The 19,644-nt window shown below is 43.7% G+C and overlaps 1 protein-coding gene and 7 non-coding genes across 8 annotated transcripts; 2 read left to right on the forward strand and 6 right to left on the reverse strand.

Annotated features, from left to right (window-relative positions):
• Positions 1-1,199: 1,199 nt before the first annotated feature.
• On the reverse strand, positions 1,200-1,393 carry LOC132898519 (U2 spliceosomal RNA). Its single transcript, XR_009656545.1, has one exon. It is a non-coding gene; the product is annotated as a U2 spliceosomal RNA (small nuclear RNA).
• A 188-nt stretch (positions 1,394-1,581) lies between these two features.
• On the reverse strand, positions 1,582-1,696 carry LOC132895521 (U5 spliceosomal RNA). Its single transcript, XR_009655761.1, has one exon. It is a non-coding gene; the product is annotated as a U5 spliceosomal RNA (small nuclear RNA).
• An 11,509-nt stretch (positions 1,697-13,205) lies between these two features.
• Positions 13,206-13,277, reverse strand: trnag-ucc (transfer RNA glycine (anticodon UCC)). The gene has a single exon. It is a non-coding gene; the product is annotated as a tRNA-Gly (tRNA).
• Positions 13,278-13,364: 87 nt separating this feature from the next.
• On the forward strand, positions 13,365-13,437 carry trnav-aac (transfer RNA valine (anticodon AAC)). The gene has a single exon. It is a non-coding gene; the product is annotated as a tRNA-Val (tRNA).
• Positions 13,438-14,990: 1,553 nt separating this feature from the next.
• Positions 14,991-15,062, reverse strand: trnag-ucc (transfer RNA glycine (anticodon UCC)). The gene has a single exon. It is a non-coding gene; the product is annotated as a tRNA-Gly (tRNA).
• Positions 15,063-16,592: 1,530 nt separating this feature from the next.
• Positions 16,593-16,664, reverse strand: trnag-ucc (transfer RNA glycine (anticodon UCC)). The gene has a single exon. It is a non-coding gene; the product is annotated as a tRNA-Gly (tRNA).
• Positions 16,665-16,751: 87 nt separating this feature from the next.
• trnav-aac (transfer RNA valine (anticodon AAC)) lies at positions 16,752-16,824 on the forward strand. Its single transcript has one exon. It is a non-coding gene; the product is annotated as a tRNA-Val (tRNA).
• A 364-nt stretch (positions 16,825-17,188) lies between these two features.
• LOC132884413 (uncharacterized) lies at positions 17,189-19,028 on the reverse strand. The gene is made up of 5 exons (XM_060918261.1): positions 18,947-19,028; positions 18,193-18,399; positions 17,714-18,078; positions 17,321-17,618; positions 17,189-17,232 (listed from the first exon to the last, which is right to left on the reverse strand). The coding sequence occupies exons 2-5, from the start codon at positions 18,347-18,349 to the stop codon at positions 17,189-17,191; spliced, it is 864 nt and encodes a 287-aa protein (XP_060774244.1). The 5' UTR covers positions 18,350-18,399; positions 18,947-19,028.
• Positions 19,029-19,644: the final 616 nt, after the last annotated feature.

The following is a 19,644-nucleotide window of genomic DNA, read 5'->3' on the forward strand; positions in this document are numbered from 1 at the left end:
TCCATTGTGAGTGTGGGATTTGTAGTAAACTTGTGTGTAGACAGATGGATATACACATATAATTAATTAATTATATGATATAGTCATAGAGAATTGATATCTGAATAGTTGAAGTAATAAGTAATATACAATATATATATATATATATATATATACTCGTATATATATATATATATATATATATATATAAGGAAGCTTGATAATCAATTTATATTGACTAAAGTAGAGGGGTGGGATTAAATAAGTTTTTACTTCAGCCCACTCCTTTTCAGACATCTCATCTCATTATCTGTAGCCGCTTTATCCTTCTACAGGGTCACAGGCAAGCTGTAGCCTATCCCAGCTAACTACGGCCAAAAGGCAGGGTACACCCTGGACAAGTCACCAGGTCATCACAGGGCTGACACATAGACACAGACAACCACTCACAGTCAATTTAGAGTCACCAGTTAACCTAACCTGCATGTCTTTGGGGGAAACCCACACGGAGAACATGCAAACTCCACACAGAAAGGCCCTCGCCGGCCCCGGGGCTTGAACCCAGGACCTTCTTACTGTGAGGCGACAGCGCTAACTACTACACCACCATGCCGTCCCTTTTCAGACACATAAACTCAAAACTGCTTAGTGCATCCTTGTTTGTATTTTTGTCTTGTTTTCTTTTGTTTTGATTTTGATATATTATTATTACCCATATTATTTAAGGCTTATTTTCTAATTTAGTGGCTTTTTACATGTTCTTGTTGCAAATGCTTTGTTTTTCTTGTTATCTGCTTATTTATTCATTGTTTGTTTCCATGTTTGAAATAAACTACGCCCCCAGAGTGAATATTCATGAGTGAATTGGGCGTGGTGTTTCGCCCAGTGGAAACCTACAGTAACCCTTTGTGTACCGCGCACGGGGCGGGATTTTTTTTCTTCAATCAGAAATATTGGTAGGGACACGCCCATACCGCCCACACCCAATTCTACACCTGTGTTGTTGAGCATGGAGAAAACCAGAAAATAGGGAAAAAAGTTAGGGCAGGCAAAATAAAGATTTTTTTCTTTTTTAAAATAAGGTAACCATTCCTAAATCTACTATAACACCATATGAGAGTACAGAATAAAAGGACCAAATCCTTATTTTTATTTTCTACTCTAAAAAACCCATTTATCAACTTAATTTAAACTGTGTACCAAATAATAAAAAAAAAAACTTTTCCTAGAACAAAGATAGAGGTACTGCAACATCAAGTTGATATATACATCCAAAAGAGCAAACCTCTACTGCAGCTCCTTGCTCTAAAAGAAATTTGCTTGATATAACACTCTCATTTAGAGAGCAAATCAGATATCAAATTAATTAAAATAGATACTACACTCAATCCTAGTCAAAATACAGAGAAATGATAATTTACTGTAGCTAATGGCTTTAAATAAACCACTTCCACATATTAAAATCCAGAAAGGTAAACACAGCTAGACTCCGCCCCCAACAGCTGGATCCTTTTGAAGAGAGACATCGCTTTGTGGGGCGTGTGGGAGATGCTTTAATGCAAAAAAATCAATAGTTCTAACATTTGTTGACTAAAAATGTTCAGCTCCGCCAGAGCAAAGCCTGCAAAAATATACTGAACTCATTAACATTTCTCTCCACGGAAATCTTTAGTAAAAGGCGAAAGATTTATGCATCAATGAAGAGAAACCTGAGCTGCACTTAACACTGGATCAGGTTAGTGACATTGGATTGGAGGTGCAGAAAGTTGGTATTAAGGTTTTTCACCCACGTGACCAAGTCATGTGAGGCTGCCATTTTGGACGTCACGGCTTGAATCAGTTTGAATGCGAGGAAGGCGACAAACGAAAAACATAAAAGAAAAAGGAGCGAGATGCAGAAAACACCTTCACTATCCAGCGACGTAGGGCATTTACAGGCCGAGCAGAAGGAGAGGTATTTGCAAAAATTGAGGTTAGCAGGCTTAGAGAACGATGTTTACCTGCTTCCACCAGGATTGTTCACTGACGTACGGAAGTACACGGAGCCCTCATCTTTACCTGACTTCGGCCCACATGATCTGTATACCTATGTCGTTAAAAACCCATCGCCATACACAGGTATTGATCTGAAAGCGTATAAGAGTTTGGAAGCCTACAAATATTTTGTGTCAGGCTGGGAAACATGCCTACATCAGTGGGCCGTCCCTGGAGCCGGTGGTCGCCATCTTATTACAGCTAAGGTTTGTTCACATTTTCATTTACTTTCGGTCCTCAGGATAAACAAAATGTTATTAAATGTCATTGAAATAACTTCTTAGTTTGTTGAGACATGGCCCGTTATAAATTTGCTGTTACCACCAAGAACTGTATTATTAGGGTCTCTGTCTGTGTTGTAGCAGTGTACTAGCAGCTAGCTGTTAGCACTAGCTAATGTCAACAACATAGTAGCTAGTATGTTACTGTAGCAATGTTTATGTTCAGTCATTTGGATGACTGTTAAAACCTTTCAGTCTCAAGTTTTTCCTTTACTGTATTTACTAGTTTACTGAGCTAGCGCGCTCGGGCAAGCTGGGAGCTAGCGCGCTCGGGCAGGCTGGAAAGGTTTTAACAGTCATCCAAATGACTGAACGTAAACATTGCTACAGTAACATACTAGCTACTATGATGTTGACATTAGCTAGCTTGACCTTCAAAATGGAGGTATGGTATGGTAGTGGAAAAGCCCCATTAGTGAGTATGTCTGCAACCATGTTTTCTGTTGGATAGTATTTAATAGTTATTCTTCCTGCCCTAAGTACATCACGGATGAAATGGTATTTCACATCAATGTGCTTACACCTTGACCTATGTACTGGATTTTTACTCAGTGCTATGGCTCCCTGATTGTCACCATAAATTGTTGTACAATTGTAAACATTTGAGTCCAAATCATTTAATAACTGCATTAGGTAGATGCTTTCCTGAGTTGTGTTTGCTAAGCCAATATACTCAGCTTCGCAAGTTGACAGTGCCACTGTGGGTTGTTTCTTAGACTTCCAAGATATTGCAGGGCCTTGTTTTGTCAGACTAAAACAGTAACCTGTGGTACTACATCTGTCCTCTACAGAGGATGCCCAATCCGAATCACTGAATGCTGACAGACTCGTGTTCATCTGTTTTCTTGAAACATAGCTCGTAGTGAGAAGTACCCTTCAAGTATCTTAAAACATGTTTGGCTGCCACCAAGTCTTGTACTTTAGGTTTTGCTAAGGATTGTGACAGTTTACTGACAATCCAACTGATGTCAGGTCTGGTGCAAGTCATTGCATAGATCAAGCGTCCAACAATTTCTCTGTAGTCTTTGGGATTTTCTATTTCAGTGTTGTTTTCTTCTACATTTCTGTTACATTCCATTTTCAACTCTAGGTGTAGCTCTAGGTTTACAGTTGGACATTCCGAACCTCTCAAGCATTTTGATTATGTATATTTCTTGACTCATTTTGATTTCTCCTTCTTTTTGTTCAAACTGGATGCCCAAAAAGTATGATATTTGTCCTAAATCTTTCATATTAAATTGAGACTTCATTGATTCCTTGAACCTGTTTAGCTGATCCTCACTACTTGCTGCAATGATCAAGTCATCTACCCAGATGATTACTATGATTGTGTCATTTTCAATCTTTTCCCTGTATACACAGTGATCTACCCAATTTCTCTCGAAGCTGTTTTGTTCCAAATGATCGTTTAAAAGTTTGTACCAATTTCTTCCAGGTTGTTTGAGGCCATAGGGGGATTTTTTTCAACTTGTACACTAGTTTCCCTCCTGTTTCCGTTGCCTCTTCGAAACCCTCTGGTTGATCTAAATAGATCTCTTCTTCAATGGGGGCATGTAAGTATGCCGTTTTCACATCCATCTGATGTACAGAAAAGTCATTCTGTGCCGCTATCTGCATCAGTGCTCGCACTGAGTGAGATTTGCTGTAGGAGCAAATGTCTCATGGTAATCTATTCCTTCTGTTTGTTTGTATCCTTTAGCAACATATCTAGCTTTGAAAATTTTTCCTGTGTCTGCATTTTCTTTCAAAGCATAGACCCATCCCCCCCACTGTGTTTCTATCCTTTGGCAAAGTCACCAATTCAAATGTGTCGTTTTCTTTAAGTGAAGCCATTTCTTCCTTCATAGCCTGTTCCCACATAGAAGCTTCAGGTGACATGATGGCATCTCTATATGTTTGGGGAATCCCGAACACTGCCCTGTAACAAGAATCAACATTTGCATTGGTTATCTTATCTTTGGAGACTGTTACGTGATCTTGTAAGCATTTTGGGGGTCTCTTTTCCCTTTCTGAATGGTATTGCTTTTGGTTGATTGTTGTTGGTGTCCCTGCAAAGTTTCCATCAATCTCTTCAACTTCGGTTTCTGTGGTGTCATCATCTTTTGATTCATCTTTGTTGTCTGTGTTTGTGGTCTCACAATTTGCATCTATGTCCTGGTTCTCACTTTGTGATTTGTCATTTCTGCTCTCACTATCACGTATCCTATCTCTGTATTTTGGGAGTTCGTAGTCATCATCATCAGTTTGAGTCTGCTGTTCAATATTGTTCTTCCTGATAAATTTCACTAATCTGTGTTTTGAAACCTTCCTGGTTTCTGGATTGTATACTAAATAAGCAGGGCTGTTCCTGCTATAGTCTATGAATATTCCCCTGTCACATCTAGGATCCAATTTGTTATGATCGTGTTTGTACGCATAGCAGTCAGACCCAAAAATCCAAATTTTTGAGAGGTCTGGCTTCCTTCCTCATCTCATCTCATCATCTCTAGCCGCTTTATCCTTCTACAGGGTCGCAGGAGCCTATCCCAGCTGACTACAGGCGAAAGGCAGGGTACACCCTGGACAAGTCGCCAGGTCATCACAGGGCTGACACATAGACACAGACAACCATTCACACTCAATTTAGAGTCACCAGTTAACCTAACCTGCATGTCTTTGGACTGTGGGGGAAACCAGAGCACCCAGAGGAAACCCACGCAGACAACATGCAAACTCCACACAGAAAGGCCCTCGCCAGCCCCGGGGCTTGAACCCAGGACCTTCTTGCTGTGAGGCAACAGCGCTATCCACTACACCACCGTGCCGCCCGGTTTCCTTCCTGTTAACAGGAAATATGGAGTATTTTGTGTCCTGTCACTAAAACATCTGTTTCGAATGTGAGCTGCAGTTTGGATCGCATAAGGCCAGAGTGTTTTTGGTAACCCTTTCTCTAGTAGCAGGCACCTTCCCATTTCAAAAACGGTCCGCCACTGTCTTTTGGCTGTACCATTCTGATGAGGGGAGTAAGGCGATGACGTTTCATGCCTTATTCCTCTTTCTCGCAGAAGTGATTGGAACGCATTGCCTGTGTATTCTGTACCGGTGTCAGATCGAATGTATTTAACTGTACCGTACAGTGCTGCATCTGCAAGGAATTTTTCTGTGGCTAGAGTTGTGTCGCTTTTATTCTTAAGGAAGTAAACAGACACTGCACCTGAATAATCATCTGTGAATGACACTGCATATTTATATCCTTCATGAGATATTGGCTCAATGGGGCCGACTAAATCTGTGTGTACAAGATCTAGAGGTTTAGTAGCTTTTGCATCAGGCTTCCTGTTTCTGGTGTTTATGAATTTTCCCTCAATGCATACATTACAGTCTAGTTTCGTATTTCCAGTGATTTTCATGCCTTCTACCACTTCAGGCAATTTCAACACATCATCAACATTACAGTGCCCCATTATCTCATGCCATGTTTTAATATCACAAGTTAGATTAACTTTGTCCTGGGACATCATATCATTAACTGATGCACTGACATTGTGTCTAAGGTGATTTACAGTGGTCAAGTAATACAGCCGCTCATGTGCTCATGAACACACTTCCATCTCTGTTTATCAGTTCATTCCGTTCCTCTTCAAAGATCACCTTGGCCCCATCATTGGTAGCAGCTTGTACAGAGATGATGCTCTGGGGGTATGTTGGTATGAACAAGGCCTTCTTTAGTGTGACTGTGACAATTCTCCCTCTCACGTCCTGTAGCAGCACCTCTGCGTCTCCTCGTCTCAGTGCAACGTTGTTCATTCTCGTTCCATCTGCCAATTCCATGTAGTGGGCACTTGGGTTGAAATTCTCCTCAAACATCATGAAGCTGTTCATGTCTGTAATAATGTGAGAGGTTGCTCCACAATCCACCATTAATCAGTTTTTCTTGATGTTCACAGGGAAAGTTGTATGACTGACTGTAAACGCAAATGTTTCTTCTTTATCACGTTGTTGTCTTTCAGCAGTTTGTTTTGCGTCATCTTTGTGCTGGTCTCTATTTCGGTATGTCTCGTCTGGGCTCATGCTAGCCGATCGCACATCCGCAAATTGCGAAGTTTTATTCCAATTTGCGAAAAGAAAATCATCTGTATTCGCATTTTATGCGAAAGTCATTTAAAGTTTAAGCAAAATCCATCAAACAATTGCGATTTCTCAAGATAAACAGTACCTTTCAGGGCCTGAATTTGGGCGCGGGATTGCGGGTATCGCGCATATATATATTTTTTAATTCCCACACCTTTAACGATTCTAATGTGAGAGATTCCCGCACACATTACTGCATTGCCTGACAACGTCAATCTAATAATGGATCAGTGTGAATGCGCGACTACCTTCTGTTCTCAAAGTTACTTGAATTGAACCCTCCTTTTACTGACACCCCCCCTCTCCCCCCGTAGCCTACTCAGAAAAAAAAACCAGCAGACACAGACAGTTCACACACACACACAGATACAGCACACGCACTCTTCCTCTCTCGGACTTTAGTGGTAAAACAAACATGGACCGCTGGCTAAAACGTACAAGTGCAGTGGCAGAAGTTTCCCCTGCTAAGAGGAAAACTCCTGAATCCGATGGTGGTAATAGCAGTGTGAGTGATACCGTTGAGAATACACAGGACGAGACGTTAACGTCGACGTTGCGAAGGGGATTAGATCAGAGCATGGCTATAAGAAAAAAGTATTTGCAAGGAAAAGCAAAGGACGCTGATGCTGACAAAATGGATGACCACTAGGAGAAAGAGTAGGAAAGACTACATATGTACAAGAATCCTGCACTCAGCAAAGATGAATTCTTCAGTGTTGAGAACAATTTGATTTTTTTTAAATTAAAGATGGCATATGACACAGGAGACAGGGCTATATGGTATAAGAGAATCCTGAAAAGTCAACAAAGACTGTTGTCATGTTAATGTTCTATATGTGGACTGAAACAAAGTTTGTAAATTCATTCAGTGTTAAGAACAGTTTGATAGTGTTTTCTTATTTTAATTGTAGACATTAAACAGAGGACAGGGATGATCAGATCAGACATGAGAATAGAAAAATGATATAAAAGTTGATAAAAAAAGATGATATAAAAATGTTATAAAAGGAAAAAGCAAAGGTCACTGATTAAAGAGATGGTCACTAAAAGAAGAGACAAATAACACAAACATAGTTAAGAGAATCCTGAAAAGTCAGCAGACTGGTTTAAGTTAGATTTTAAGTTAGACTTGTTGTGTCAATAAATTCATTGAGTGCTATTAAGAACAGACTGATTTTTTTCTTTTTTTATAATTAAACAAAGCAGTGACAAAGAATAGTGCATGAAGATGAGGAAGAAGCAGCTGTGTAAAGCAACACTAAGGAGGTTGTAAAATTAGCTTAATTAAAAGGCACACAACCTTCCAAACTCTTCCTAGAGCCTTACTCGCACTGCTAGAAAAAGGCTATTGGTGTTTGATGGCATAATACAGTCAGTCAGCAATGTCATGCTGTAAAGGATCTCTTTCATTTTGTGGTGGTTTTCTACCCTCCACCCGAAACTGAACAGTCCATATCTTAGATGGCTGGTGGGAATAATACTTGCATTTATCCACCCGGCCTTTGTCTGACAATGCTATCCAAATTTGGAGATATCAAAATGAAAAGTCTACTAAAAAGGATACCTCAAATGGTGACAAAAGGTTACATACTGTAGAGATCTTCAATCTGAGTAGTGGCAGAAGGTAAGACCTAAGCTATTTAAGCCCACAAGCAGCGTTCCCCACAAACTGTATAAATCCCCCCAAACTGTAAATCCCCCCCCCCCCCCCCCCATTTGAGTCACTGAGGGGAGGAATTCCCCCCCATTCTAAAAAATGAAATTCAGGCCCTGCCTTTCGTGTCCATCTTCGATGTTTTGATTTATAACCAACGCCCCCGAGTTTCGAAGCTTTTTATTGGTTGACCGCAAATTACGTCTTCCAAGAGCATCGGACCTTACATATAAAATGATCAATTTCCGAGTTGCGCTGATAATGTAGGCAATTCTCGCTCATTAGTGAACAAGATTATAGCGAGGTTTGTTTAAAATAAATTATCCGACTTTACATATGACAAAAACTTATCTAAAAAGTGAGATAACATATTAGAATATTCTGTTAGCTTTCTCAGTTAGGGATAAAAACACGTTATAACCATTCTAAAGACGTATTTTCTACATAATATCAACCCTGACAGAACTTTGGAAGAACTCACAGATGAACCAGGATATATTGACCAAGTGTACTTTATTTTCAGAGCGTTTTGACGCACATGGTTCAAAGTTTTGACTGCAAGTGTTTCATTTGAGAAATTAATGGTGAATATCATTATATTTGGGTTATGAGATTAATTTATAAGAAACAACCATTGATTTTAACTCCCTGAGCTCCCTTCATCCTACCCATAAAGACACCCCCCTCCCCCTAAACACACACACACACACACGGATCCCAATTATACACACACGCACACACACACCGGCCAGTCAGCATACTACAGAGGGTGACTAAGGGCTAAAAGGTGCATAGATAACAAAGAATGCAAAGCACATCACACCAGATGTTAGATATAATTATAATGAAAAATATGGACTCCATAAACCAGATTAAGCGGGTTAAATTAAACACACAATTTCATTACATATATACAGTTGATGAAATGATCAAAATAAGAGGATTCAAGAATAAATAAGCATGCTATGAACATAAATCAAGAACATGGAAAGACAAAGGCAGGAAACAAGCTTGCAAACACGATTGAAACACCAACAAACTACAATGACAATTCATTTTTCAATATTATGTCAGTGCAAGAAACATTTAGAAGTATAACATATCTTGCTAAAAAAATTACTTTGCTAAAAAGAAAATTGTTCTTTTAGCATTTCTTGCTAAGCGAAATTGCAAATTGCTAAAGAAAAATTTGAGTCTTTAGCACTTTTCACTAAAACAATTTGGGTCCTAGAGTGAGCACAGTTCATCATTGTGTGTAAAACTTTTATGGTAACTGCACCAGTTGTTACGTTCGTGTCTTTCTGCTGTTTGTTTCGCCTCATCTTTGTATTTGTCCCTTCTCCGGCATGTCTCGTCACTGTGAGTTGAACTTTTGTGATAGTTGCACCACTTCTGCATCCCCCTTTGTCAGCAGTCGCGCGTTACGTGACCTCGGTTTCCACATCCGTAGCAGGTCACTGTTGAGATGTCATCTTTGGCTTTACATTCAAACTTTTCTGTTTCTTCAAAGTTTCGCAGTTTGCCTTTGAACTGTATGAATGTCATTTCTTCGCTGCTCTGTGTTATATGAATGGCGAAGGGTTTGTAGGGTTCTGGGAGGCCCGTTAGAATCATTGCTATAATCAGTCCGTCACTTATTACCTCTTTCGCGTTTCTCAAGGAAGTCACTGCTTTCTCAGCTCGAATAATGTAGTCTGTTACTGTCTCGTTAGTATCTTTCTTTAATGATGTTAGTTCGGTGTACAGGGCTATAATTCTAGGCTTGCCCGGGCTGGCGTAATGACTCCGACGTATCTGCAGAGCTTTTCTGCCATCATCTGTGGCCTCGCGCATTATGAGTGACAAACTTTTATCGCCAAGAAATTGAATCAGTTCAGCGTAGCACTCCTCATTCTTATCTTGGTCGATGGCATCAGCAGTGGACAGTATGGTTTCTTTCAAACCCAGCATTCTTAAATGTCCAAGGAATTTTACTTCACACAGTTCATACTTGTTTTCATCTCTGTTGAAGACTAACCTTTCCCATTTTCCTCCTGGAGAATTGGTGCGCCTGGGCCTATAACCTGTAGAGCTTTCTTCTCTGTCCATGTTTATGTGGTAAATGTTTTCTTTGTCTATTTAATGGTAAAGATAATGAATCACTCGGTTTCGTTCATTTTAGATACCGTTTAGGTACTGTTTATTAACATATCTACAACCCCGATTCCAAAAAAGTTGGGACAAAGTACAAATTGTAAATAAATACAGAATGCAATGATGTGGAAGTTTCAAAATTCCATATTTTATTCAGAATAGAACATAGATGACATATCAAATGTTTAAACTGAGAAAATGTATCATTTAAAGACAAAAATTAGGTGATTTTAAATTTCATGACAACAACACATCTCAGAAAAGTTGGGACAAGGCCATGTTTACCACTGTGAGACATCCCCCTTTCTCTTTACAACAGTCTGTAAACGTCTGGGGACTGAGGAGACAAGTTGCTCAAGTTAAGGGATAGGAATGTTAACCCATTCTTGTCTAATGTAGGATTCTAGTTGCTCAAATGTCTTAGGTTTTTTTTGTCGTATCTTCCGTTTTATGATGCGCCAAATGTTTTCTATGGGTGAAAGATCTGGACTGCAGGCTGGCCAGTTCAGTACCCGGACCCTTCTTCTACGCAGCCATGATGCTGTAATTGATGCAGTATGTGGTTTGGCATTGTCATGTTGGAAAATGCAAGGTCTTCCCTGAAAGAGACGTCGTCTGGATGGGAGCATATGTTGCTCTAGAACCTGGATATACCTTTCAGCATTCATGGTGTCTTTCCAGATGTGTAAGCTGCTCATGCCACACGCACTAATGCAACCCCATACCATCAGAGATGCAGCCAACTGAGCGCTGATAACAACTTGGGTCGTCCTTCTCCTCTTTAGTCCGAATGACACGGCATCCCTGATTTCCATAAAGAACTTCAAATTTTGATTCGTCTGACCACAGAGCAGTTTTCCACTTTGCCACAGTCCATTTTAAATGAGCCTTGGCCCAGAGAAGACATCTGCGCTTCTGGATTGTGTTTAGATACCGCTTCTTCTTTGAACTATAGAGTTTTAGCTGGCAACGGCGGATGGCATGGTGAATTGTGTTCACAGATAATGTTCTCTGGAAATGTTCCTGAGCCCATTTTGTGATTTCCAATACAGAAGCATGCCTGTATGTGATGCAGTGCCATCTAAGGGCCCAAAGATCACAGGCACCCAGTATGGTTTTCCAGCCTTGACCCTTATGCACAGAGATTCTTCCAGATTCTCTGAATCTTTTGATGATATTATGCACTGTAGATGATGATATGTTTAAACTCTTTGCAATTTTACACTGTCGAACTCCTTTCTGATATTGCTCCACTATTTGTTGGCACAGAATTAGGGGGATTGGTGATCCTCTTCCCATCTTTACTTCTGAGAGTCGCTGCCACTCCAAGATGCTCTTTTTATACCCAGTCATGTTAATGACCTATTGCCAATTGACCTAATGAGTTGCAATTTGGTTCGCCAGCTGTTCCTTTTTTGTACCTTTAACTTTTCCAGCCCCTTATTGCCCCTGTCCCAACTTTTTTGAGATGTGTTGCTGTCATGAAATTTCAAATGAGCCAATATTTGGCATGAAATTTCAAAATGTCTCACTTTCAACATTTGATATGTTGTCTATGTTCTACTGTGAATACAATATCAGTTTTTGAGATTTGTAAATTATTGCATTCCATTTTTATTTACAATTTGTACTTTGTCCCAACTTTTTTGGAATTGGGGTTGTACAAGGCATCAGCAGGTACTCATGTGCACGGCACAATGTTGCCCACGCGAATGAAAACAAACACATAAAAAACTCACTTCCCATAGATTGCACACAGGTCAAAATAAGAGTCCCCGATGAAACATTGCACATGTTGCAGAGTCAAAACATCACACATTCACACATGGTAGGAAACCATTAATTACAAAAAATTAACACAAATAATATTTGTATGAGAACATAACTCAACATTTTCCCTTTCACCTAACAAGCAAATAGACGCTCCTGAGAAAACTGGCAGAACCATTCTTTGCCTTTTGAGCTTCTTCTTGAGGCCCAGGCAAGAGCTAACACACGCGTGGTTTCCGTATTGTATTGGTTACCACGTTCGCTTAAGACGAGAGCAGTCCGCGATTCGAAACCGGGCGGAAACGGTGCTGGTTTTCTTGAACTTGGCAGCGAACAAATGTCGAGCTGCCATCTCTGCTCCGTCCGTGCCTTTTGGAACAATCCCAAACCGAGACGCTGAAAAAGCTTCGCGTGTTTTCTGCTGTGCAGTGGTTTTCCCTTGCACCTAACAAGCGAATAGACGCTTGTTGATGCTATAGACGCTGGCAGAGCCATGCTTTGCCCTTTGAGCTAAGCTGTCGTTAACGTCCAGTTATCGCCTTGCTAAGATCAGGTAGTCTCGAAACAGCCAGAAAGACAGACCCTTAACGTGACCGGATTGCTTTCTGTGGATTAGTGGTTGTCATGTTCTCCTACGTGCAGACGACCGTCGGGACAAAACCTCGTTTGAACGGTTTCCCTGCCTCTCTGGTTTTCCGTCAAGGTCCGTGACGGCTGCTTTAAAAACAAAATCGGGCATTATCTACATGTCTGTCGACTGTGGAAGCATGGACATTGCAATTCGTCACGGGGAGGTGGTGTTCTCAAATACCACTTGGTTGCTCGTTTACGGAGTGAGGTCAGGTAAACCGGGCTGCACACGGCATCAGAACGCTGCAAATGGGCATTGACTCTGGAATGCTTCATCCTGTCTCAACGAGTATTTGCCGGCCAACATTCATACACGTTTGCTTATTAACTCTCAAACCGTGACTGTGCAGTTCTCCGTTTGTGGAAAACAGGCAAAGTAGCTTGCCGCCAACGAAAGACAAACACTCAGGTGCCCGTGTCCTGCAAACACGCCCAGGTTTGCGCAAACCGATGCTATTCGACTACATGCAACGCGAGCGGAAAGCAGAAGGAGCAGCCCTCGGTCACCTCCTCGGCAAGGCAGTGACGAGCAACTGATCCGTTCCTGCTGTTTCCTCCCAAGTGCCTCGCCATGCTCTCCACCTTTCATCAGAGCAACGAAGCGTCAAAGGGTGTGCGTTGGCCGGGAATCGAACCCGGGTCAACTGCTTGGAAGGCAGCTATGCTAGCCACTATACCACCAACGCTGCAGGCCTACCCTGGCGACACATGCCTAAGCGCCATTGCTCCTGTATTTGAGGCCCAGGCAACAGCTGATCTGTCCCAGGGCTGCGGTTTCTGTAGTGTAGTGGTTATCAAGTTCGTCTAACACACGAAAGGCCCCCGGTTCGAAACCGGGCAGAAACAGCCCTGGGTTGGTTCATTTATTTATTTATTTACTTTTTGAACTCGGCAGTGAGTGAGTGCTGAGCTGTGATCTCTGCTCTGTCCGTGCCAACTACGGAAGCAAGTATTTGCTTTTGACCCGCCAAGGTATGGACACATTTGCTGAACAAATCTTAAACAGTGACTCTACAGTTCTCTGTTTGTGGACAAATATACACCTGTCGCTTGTTGCCAACGAAAGGAAAACACGCAGGAGCCCGTGTTCTTCACCGCTTCATGGGTCGAACGTACGCAGGGGCAAACTGATGTCATTCAAACCTGCAAACAAGTACTTACGTTGCTAGTGGAAAGACCAGTCCTCAGTCCCCTCCTTGGCCCGTCCACACAAGGCATTTGATTTCTTCCCGTGATGATGTTGCAGCGCTTTTCGATGCTGAACCTTGTCACGCTCGACCACCAGCTCATCTCTACGATGCCAAGGCCGTGCCCCTATTCTCGTGACAATTGTTTAAGCGTGACCCGCGTTCTTCTTGAGGCCCAGGCAAGAGCTAACACACGCGTGGTTTCCGTATTGTATTGGTTACCACGTTCGCTTAACACGAGAGCGGTCCGCCATTCGAAACCGGGCGGAAACGGTGCTGGTTTTCTTGAACTTGGCAGCGAACAAATGTCGAGCTGCCATCTCTGCTCCGTCCGTGCCTTTTGGAACAATCCCAAACCGAGACGCTGAAAAAGCTTCGCGTGTTTTCTGCTGTGCAGTGGTTTCCCCTTGCACCTAACAAGCGAATAGACGCTTGTTGATGCTATAGACGCTGGCAGAGCCATGCTTTGCCCTTTGAGCTCGGCTTTTCTTAACGTCCACTTATCGCCTTGCTATGATCAGGTACTCTCGAAACAGCCAGAAAGACAGACCCTTAACGTGACCGGATTGCTTTCTGTGGATTAGTGGTTGTCATGTTCTCCTACGTGCAGACGACCGTCGGGACAAAACCTCGTTTGAACGGTTTCCCTGCCTCTCTGGTTTTCCGTCAAGGTCCGTGACGGCTGCTTTAAAAACAAAATCGGGCATTATCTACATGTCTGTCGACTGTGGAAGCATGGACATTGCAATTCGTCACGGGGAGGTGGTGTTCTCAAATACCACTTGGTTGCTCGTTTACGGAGTGAGGTCAGGTAAACCGGGCTGCACACGGCATCAGAACGCTGCAAATGGGCATTGACTCTGGAATGCTTCATCCTGTCTCAACGAGTATTTGCCGGCCAACATTCATACACGTTTGCTTATTAACTCTCAAACCGTGACTGTGCAGTTCTCCGTTTGTGGAAAACAGGCAAAGTAGCTTGCCGCCAACGAAAGACAAACACTCAGGTGCCCGTGTCCTGCAAACACGCCCAGGTTTGCGCAAACCGATGCTATTCGACTACATGCAACGCGAGCGGAAAGCAGAAGGAGCAGCCCTCGGTCACCTCCTCGGCAAGGCAGTGACGAGCAACTGATCCGTTCCTGCTGTTTCCTCCCAAGTGCCTCGCCATGCTCTCCACCTTTCATCAGAGCAACGAAGCGTCAAAGGGTGTGCGTTGGCCGGGAATCGAACCCGGGTCAACTGCTTGGAAGGCAGCTATGCTAGCCACTATACCACCAACGCTGCAGGCCTACCCTGCACGGACCCTGCACGTAGTTGGCACGGACAGATCTCTGCTCTGTCCGTGCCAACTACGGAAGCAAGTATTTGCTTTTGACCCGCCAAGGTATGGACACATTTGCTGAACAAATCTTAAACAGTGACTCTACAGTTCTCTGTTTGTGGACAAATATACACCTGTCGCTTGTTGCCAACGAAAGGAAAACACGCAGGAGCCCGTGTTCTTCACCGCTTCATGGGTCGAACGTACGCAGGGGCAAACTGATGTCATTCAAACCTGCAAACAAGTACTTACGTTGCTAGTGGAAAGACCAGTCCTCAGTCCCCTCCTTGGCCCGTCCACACAAGGCATTTGATTTCTTCCCGTGATGATGTTGCAGCGCTTTTCGATGCTGAACCTTGTCACGCTCGACCACCAGCTCATCTCTACGATGCCAAGGCCGTGCCCCTATTCTCGTGACAATTGTTTAAGCGTGACCCGCGTTCTTCTTGAGGCCCAGGCAAGAGCTAACACACGCGTGGTTTCCGTATTGTATTGGTTACCACGTTCGCTTAACACGAGAGCGGTCCGCCATTCGAAACCGGGCGGAAACGGTGCTGGTTTTCTTGAACTTGGCAGCGAACAAATGTCGAGCTGCCATCTCTGCTCCGTCCGTGCCTTTTGGAACAATCCCAAACCGAGACGCTGAAAAAGCTTCGCGTGTTTTCTGCTGTGCAGTGGTTTCCCCTTGCACCTAACAAGCGAATAGACGCTTGTTGATGCTATAGACGCTGGCAGAGCCATGCTTTGCCCTTTGAGCTCGGCTTTTCTTAACGTCCAGTTATCGCCTTGCTATGATCAGGTACTCTCGAAACAGCCAGAAAGACAGACCCTTAACGTGACCGGATTGCTTTCTGTGGATTAGTGGTTGTCATGTTCTCCTACGTGCAGACGACCATCGGGACAAAACCTCGTTTGAACGGTTTCCCTGCCTCTCTGGTTTTCCGTCAAGGTCCGTGACGGCTGCTTTAAAAACAAAATCGGGCATTATCTACATGTCTGTCGACTGTGGAAGCATGGACATTGCAATTCGTCACGGGGAGGTGGTGTTCTCAAATACCACTTGGTTGCTCGTTTACGGAGTGAGGTCAGGTCAACCGGGCTGCACACGGCATCAGAACGCTGCAAATTGGCATTGACTCTGGAATGCTTCATCCTGTCTCAACGGGTATTTGCCGGCCAACATTCAGACACGTTTGCTTATTAACTCTCAAACCGTGACTGTGCAGTTCTCCGTTTGTGGAAAACAAGCAAAGTTGCTTGCCGCCAACGAAAGACAAACACGCAGGTGCCCGTGTCCTGCAAACACGCCCAGGTTTGCGCAAACCGATGCTATTCGACTACATGCAACGCGAGCGGAAAGCAGAAGGAGCAGCCCTCGGTCACCTCCTCGGCAAGGCAGTGACGAGCAACTGATCCATTCCTGCTGTTTCCTCCCAAGTGCCTCGCCATGCTCTCCGCCTTTCATCAGGGCAACGAAGCGTCAAAGGGTGTGCATTGGCCGGGAATCGAACCCGGGTCAACTGCTTGGAAGGCAGCTATGCTAGCCACTATACCACCAACGCTGCAGGCCTACCCTGGCGACACATGCCTAAGTGCCATTGCTCCTGTATTTGAGGCCCAGGCAACAGCTGATCTGTCCCAGGGCTGCGGTTTCTGTATTGTAGTGGTTATCACATTCGTCTAACACACGAAAGGCCCCCGGTTCGAAACCGGGCAGAAACAGCCCTGGGTTGGTTTATTTATTTATTTACTTTTTGAACTCGGCAGTGAGTGAGTGCTGAGCTGTGATCTCTGCTCTGTCCGTGCCAACTACGGAAGCAAGTATTTGCGGGGAATTTGGGGTGCTGGAGTCAGTCCCTGAGTGAGTGTACTCATCTCCTGACCTTTCAGCCGCTGTTGAAACCTGAAATGAGAGAGTTTGTGGGAGGGTCATTTGTGTGTTCATGGGACAATTATGAGACCATTATTGTGTAAATTTGAGGGAAATCAATAAAAAAGGGGGAGACCTACCACTGAATAAGTGTCCGCTGGTTGATTTGAAACAACTGAATTGTTGTATCTGCCATCAACCGTGGGCTGGTGATGATCAAGTCACGGATGTGGTGGTAATCATCCAGAATTCTGGTCCACCTGGGAGTGGAAACACCGGCCTTCCTGGTAGTGCACTTGTGCAAAGTGCACAAGCATGTGCACATGGCGTCTACCAAGCGGCTGGTACCAGGCCACTGAGCCGGCCCCCCAGGGTGACCTATCAAGCTGCGCTTGACGCTCTCCACACCCGGTGTGACTCCAGACCGCTTCGGTGCCTTGAATCGACCAGACGACAGCCGCTCCTGGTGACGTGGCTGGTAGTCGATCCTCTCCTTGTCGCTGTCTGGGAGTGCCGCCCACAGCTGGATGACCTCGGTCACCTGTGGCTCAGTGAGGTAGGCGGCATCTCGCAGGTCCACCAGGTAAGCAGCCAGCTCTTGCACTTTGTCCCACCCAGGAATGCCATCCGGTCCAACGATGACGCCCTAAATAAAAAAAAATTAAAAAGTATTCATTAGTAGTGGTAAATGTAAAATGTAGTAACATTAACTTGGAATTGAAATATCTGTTAGTGTCTTACCTGAGCCCATGAAGTGGTGGCAGCAGCAGTAGCAGCAGGGTGCAGTCCTTGACCCGACGTGGACGGAACGGCGGCAGCAGCAACTGGACGCTGACCTCCACCCGTGGACGTGGACGGCAGTTCTGGTAGAGGTGGTGGTGAAGGTGCCCGACGCCTTGTGGTTGAGGGCCTCCTTTCAATGTCATGGTCATCGTCAGTCAGCACAGGAACTGTGATGTCCTCTGTCTCCTCCTCAAAGCCTTCGTCCTCAATGTCCTCGTCATCAATGTCCTCCACCAGCTGGTCCTCCTCCTCTTGGTTGTGGAGTGTTGGAGTAAGTGATATGCCAGTCTGGCTGTACAGGTACTCCATGGCCAACAATTCACCTATGAAAAGTAAAACAGAAAATTGTTCATATTCAAGTAATACATTAAAATGTAACTATATGATACACTGCCTGAGGTAATTTTGTCCTTTTTGAATAAGTGATCAGTGCTAACCTGTGTAGACTCCAGGACTGCGGTACTGCTCATCCCAACGTTTTCCCAGAACGGCTTGGCTGAGCCGATCCACGGCCTCCTGCAGAACACTGCCGTAGGTGCGCATGGAAGTGGGTGCTTGAACAGAGTCCTTCATTCTGTCCTCGTTCCAGCGCATCAGTCCTTCCAGAAGATACGCCTGGAAATGCGAGGCGCTGGCACTGGTTCCTGATGGATAAATACATGAACACAAAAAAGTCAGGACCCCAGGTCACAGAATTATATGCCATGCTCCTCCTGTTATAACACAATTTCCATTACAACCAAACATACATTACAAAAGGAGTGTTACGCTCACATCACAAGTGAGAAATAATGTAGAGGAGGCATGGAGCCAGTTCACTTATTTTACTTTTCAAAGCCAGCGCTACAAATTCAACCAAAGAGTGAAACAAAACAAAAGCCAGAATATGAACTTTAAAGTCCTTCAAAGAGGCACGCCGCTCAAGATTGAACGGGAGGCACTGAGAAGGACGTCGTCTTGCCCTCGCTGCTCTCTCCTACGTAGAAAAAAGAGCCAGGTCATTTTGAAGGAGCATCAGGTGGACCCACGCGTCCCTCGTCAGCCTAATCGGCTACATCTTGCACACCTGAGAAGACACAAAAAAAAGCAGGAGGGTGGAAAAACCAAGACACGCCCTTTGGGCCGCCACAAGAAGTCATATCAAACTATTAATAAAGTACCCCCCCCCCAAAAAAAAGAGAAAGTAAATACCTGGGATAAACCTAGTCAGGTGAAGATGGAAAGACTCCAGGGAGGTGGAGCCACGGGCACACCTGTAGCAGTTGAGCACCACGTCGCCTTTCTTCAGGGTGCCCGTTTTAATGCCTTATTTTTATGCCTTATTTTAATGCCTTATTAATAGCCTTATTTTCTCATTGTCGTTAATGAGTTTCTCCTCATGACCGCAAGATCTCGTAATTAGGCGACTGTAAAGACTGTTTCTTTTTTAACACGAATAAAATAAAATCTGCTATTTTCGATATTCAAACCGCTTGAGACATTAATATGATGGAATATACTAGAGCATACATCAACGTCACATATTCTTCTGTTTACAGTCTTTACATCTGCACATTCCTCATTGAATCGGCTAAACCATGGTCGGTTTTAAAACAAATAAACCGTTTTGAGTACATACAAATACATTTCAGTACGCAGTTTGCCTTTTACATTTAATCGGTTTAGTCTGATTAAACAAATGCGACAATTTCCCCCTTCCTCATACAAGTAAGCCAGATTTCAGGTGGGCAGGCTGTTTGTTTGACCATTTAACCCGTTTTCACCAGAAATGAAGCACAACAACAAATTTTAAACCGTTTGGGTTTAATATCTTTTCGTATAAGTAAGAGATTTCCTTTACAGCCACCTACGTTAATGGTAGTCAATTACCACAGGCAGAAGAACAACAC

Source organism: Neoarius graeffei, chromosome 1, assembly GCF_027579695.1.
Source record: "Neoarius graeffei isolate fNeoGra1 chromosome 1, fNeoGra1.pri, whole genome shotgun sequence".
NCBI classification, from domain to species: Eukaryota; Metazoa; Chordata; class Actinopteri; order Siluriformes; family Ariidae; genus Neoarius; species Neoarius graeffei.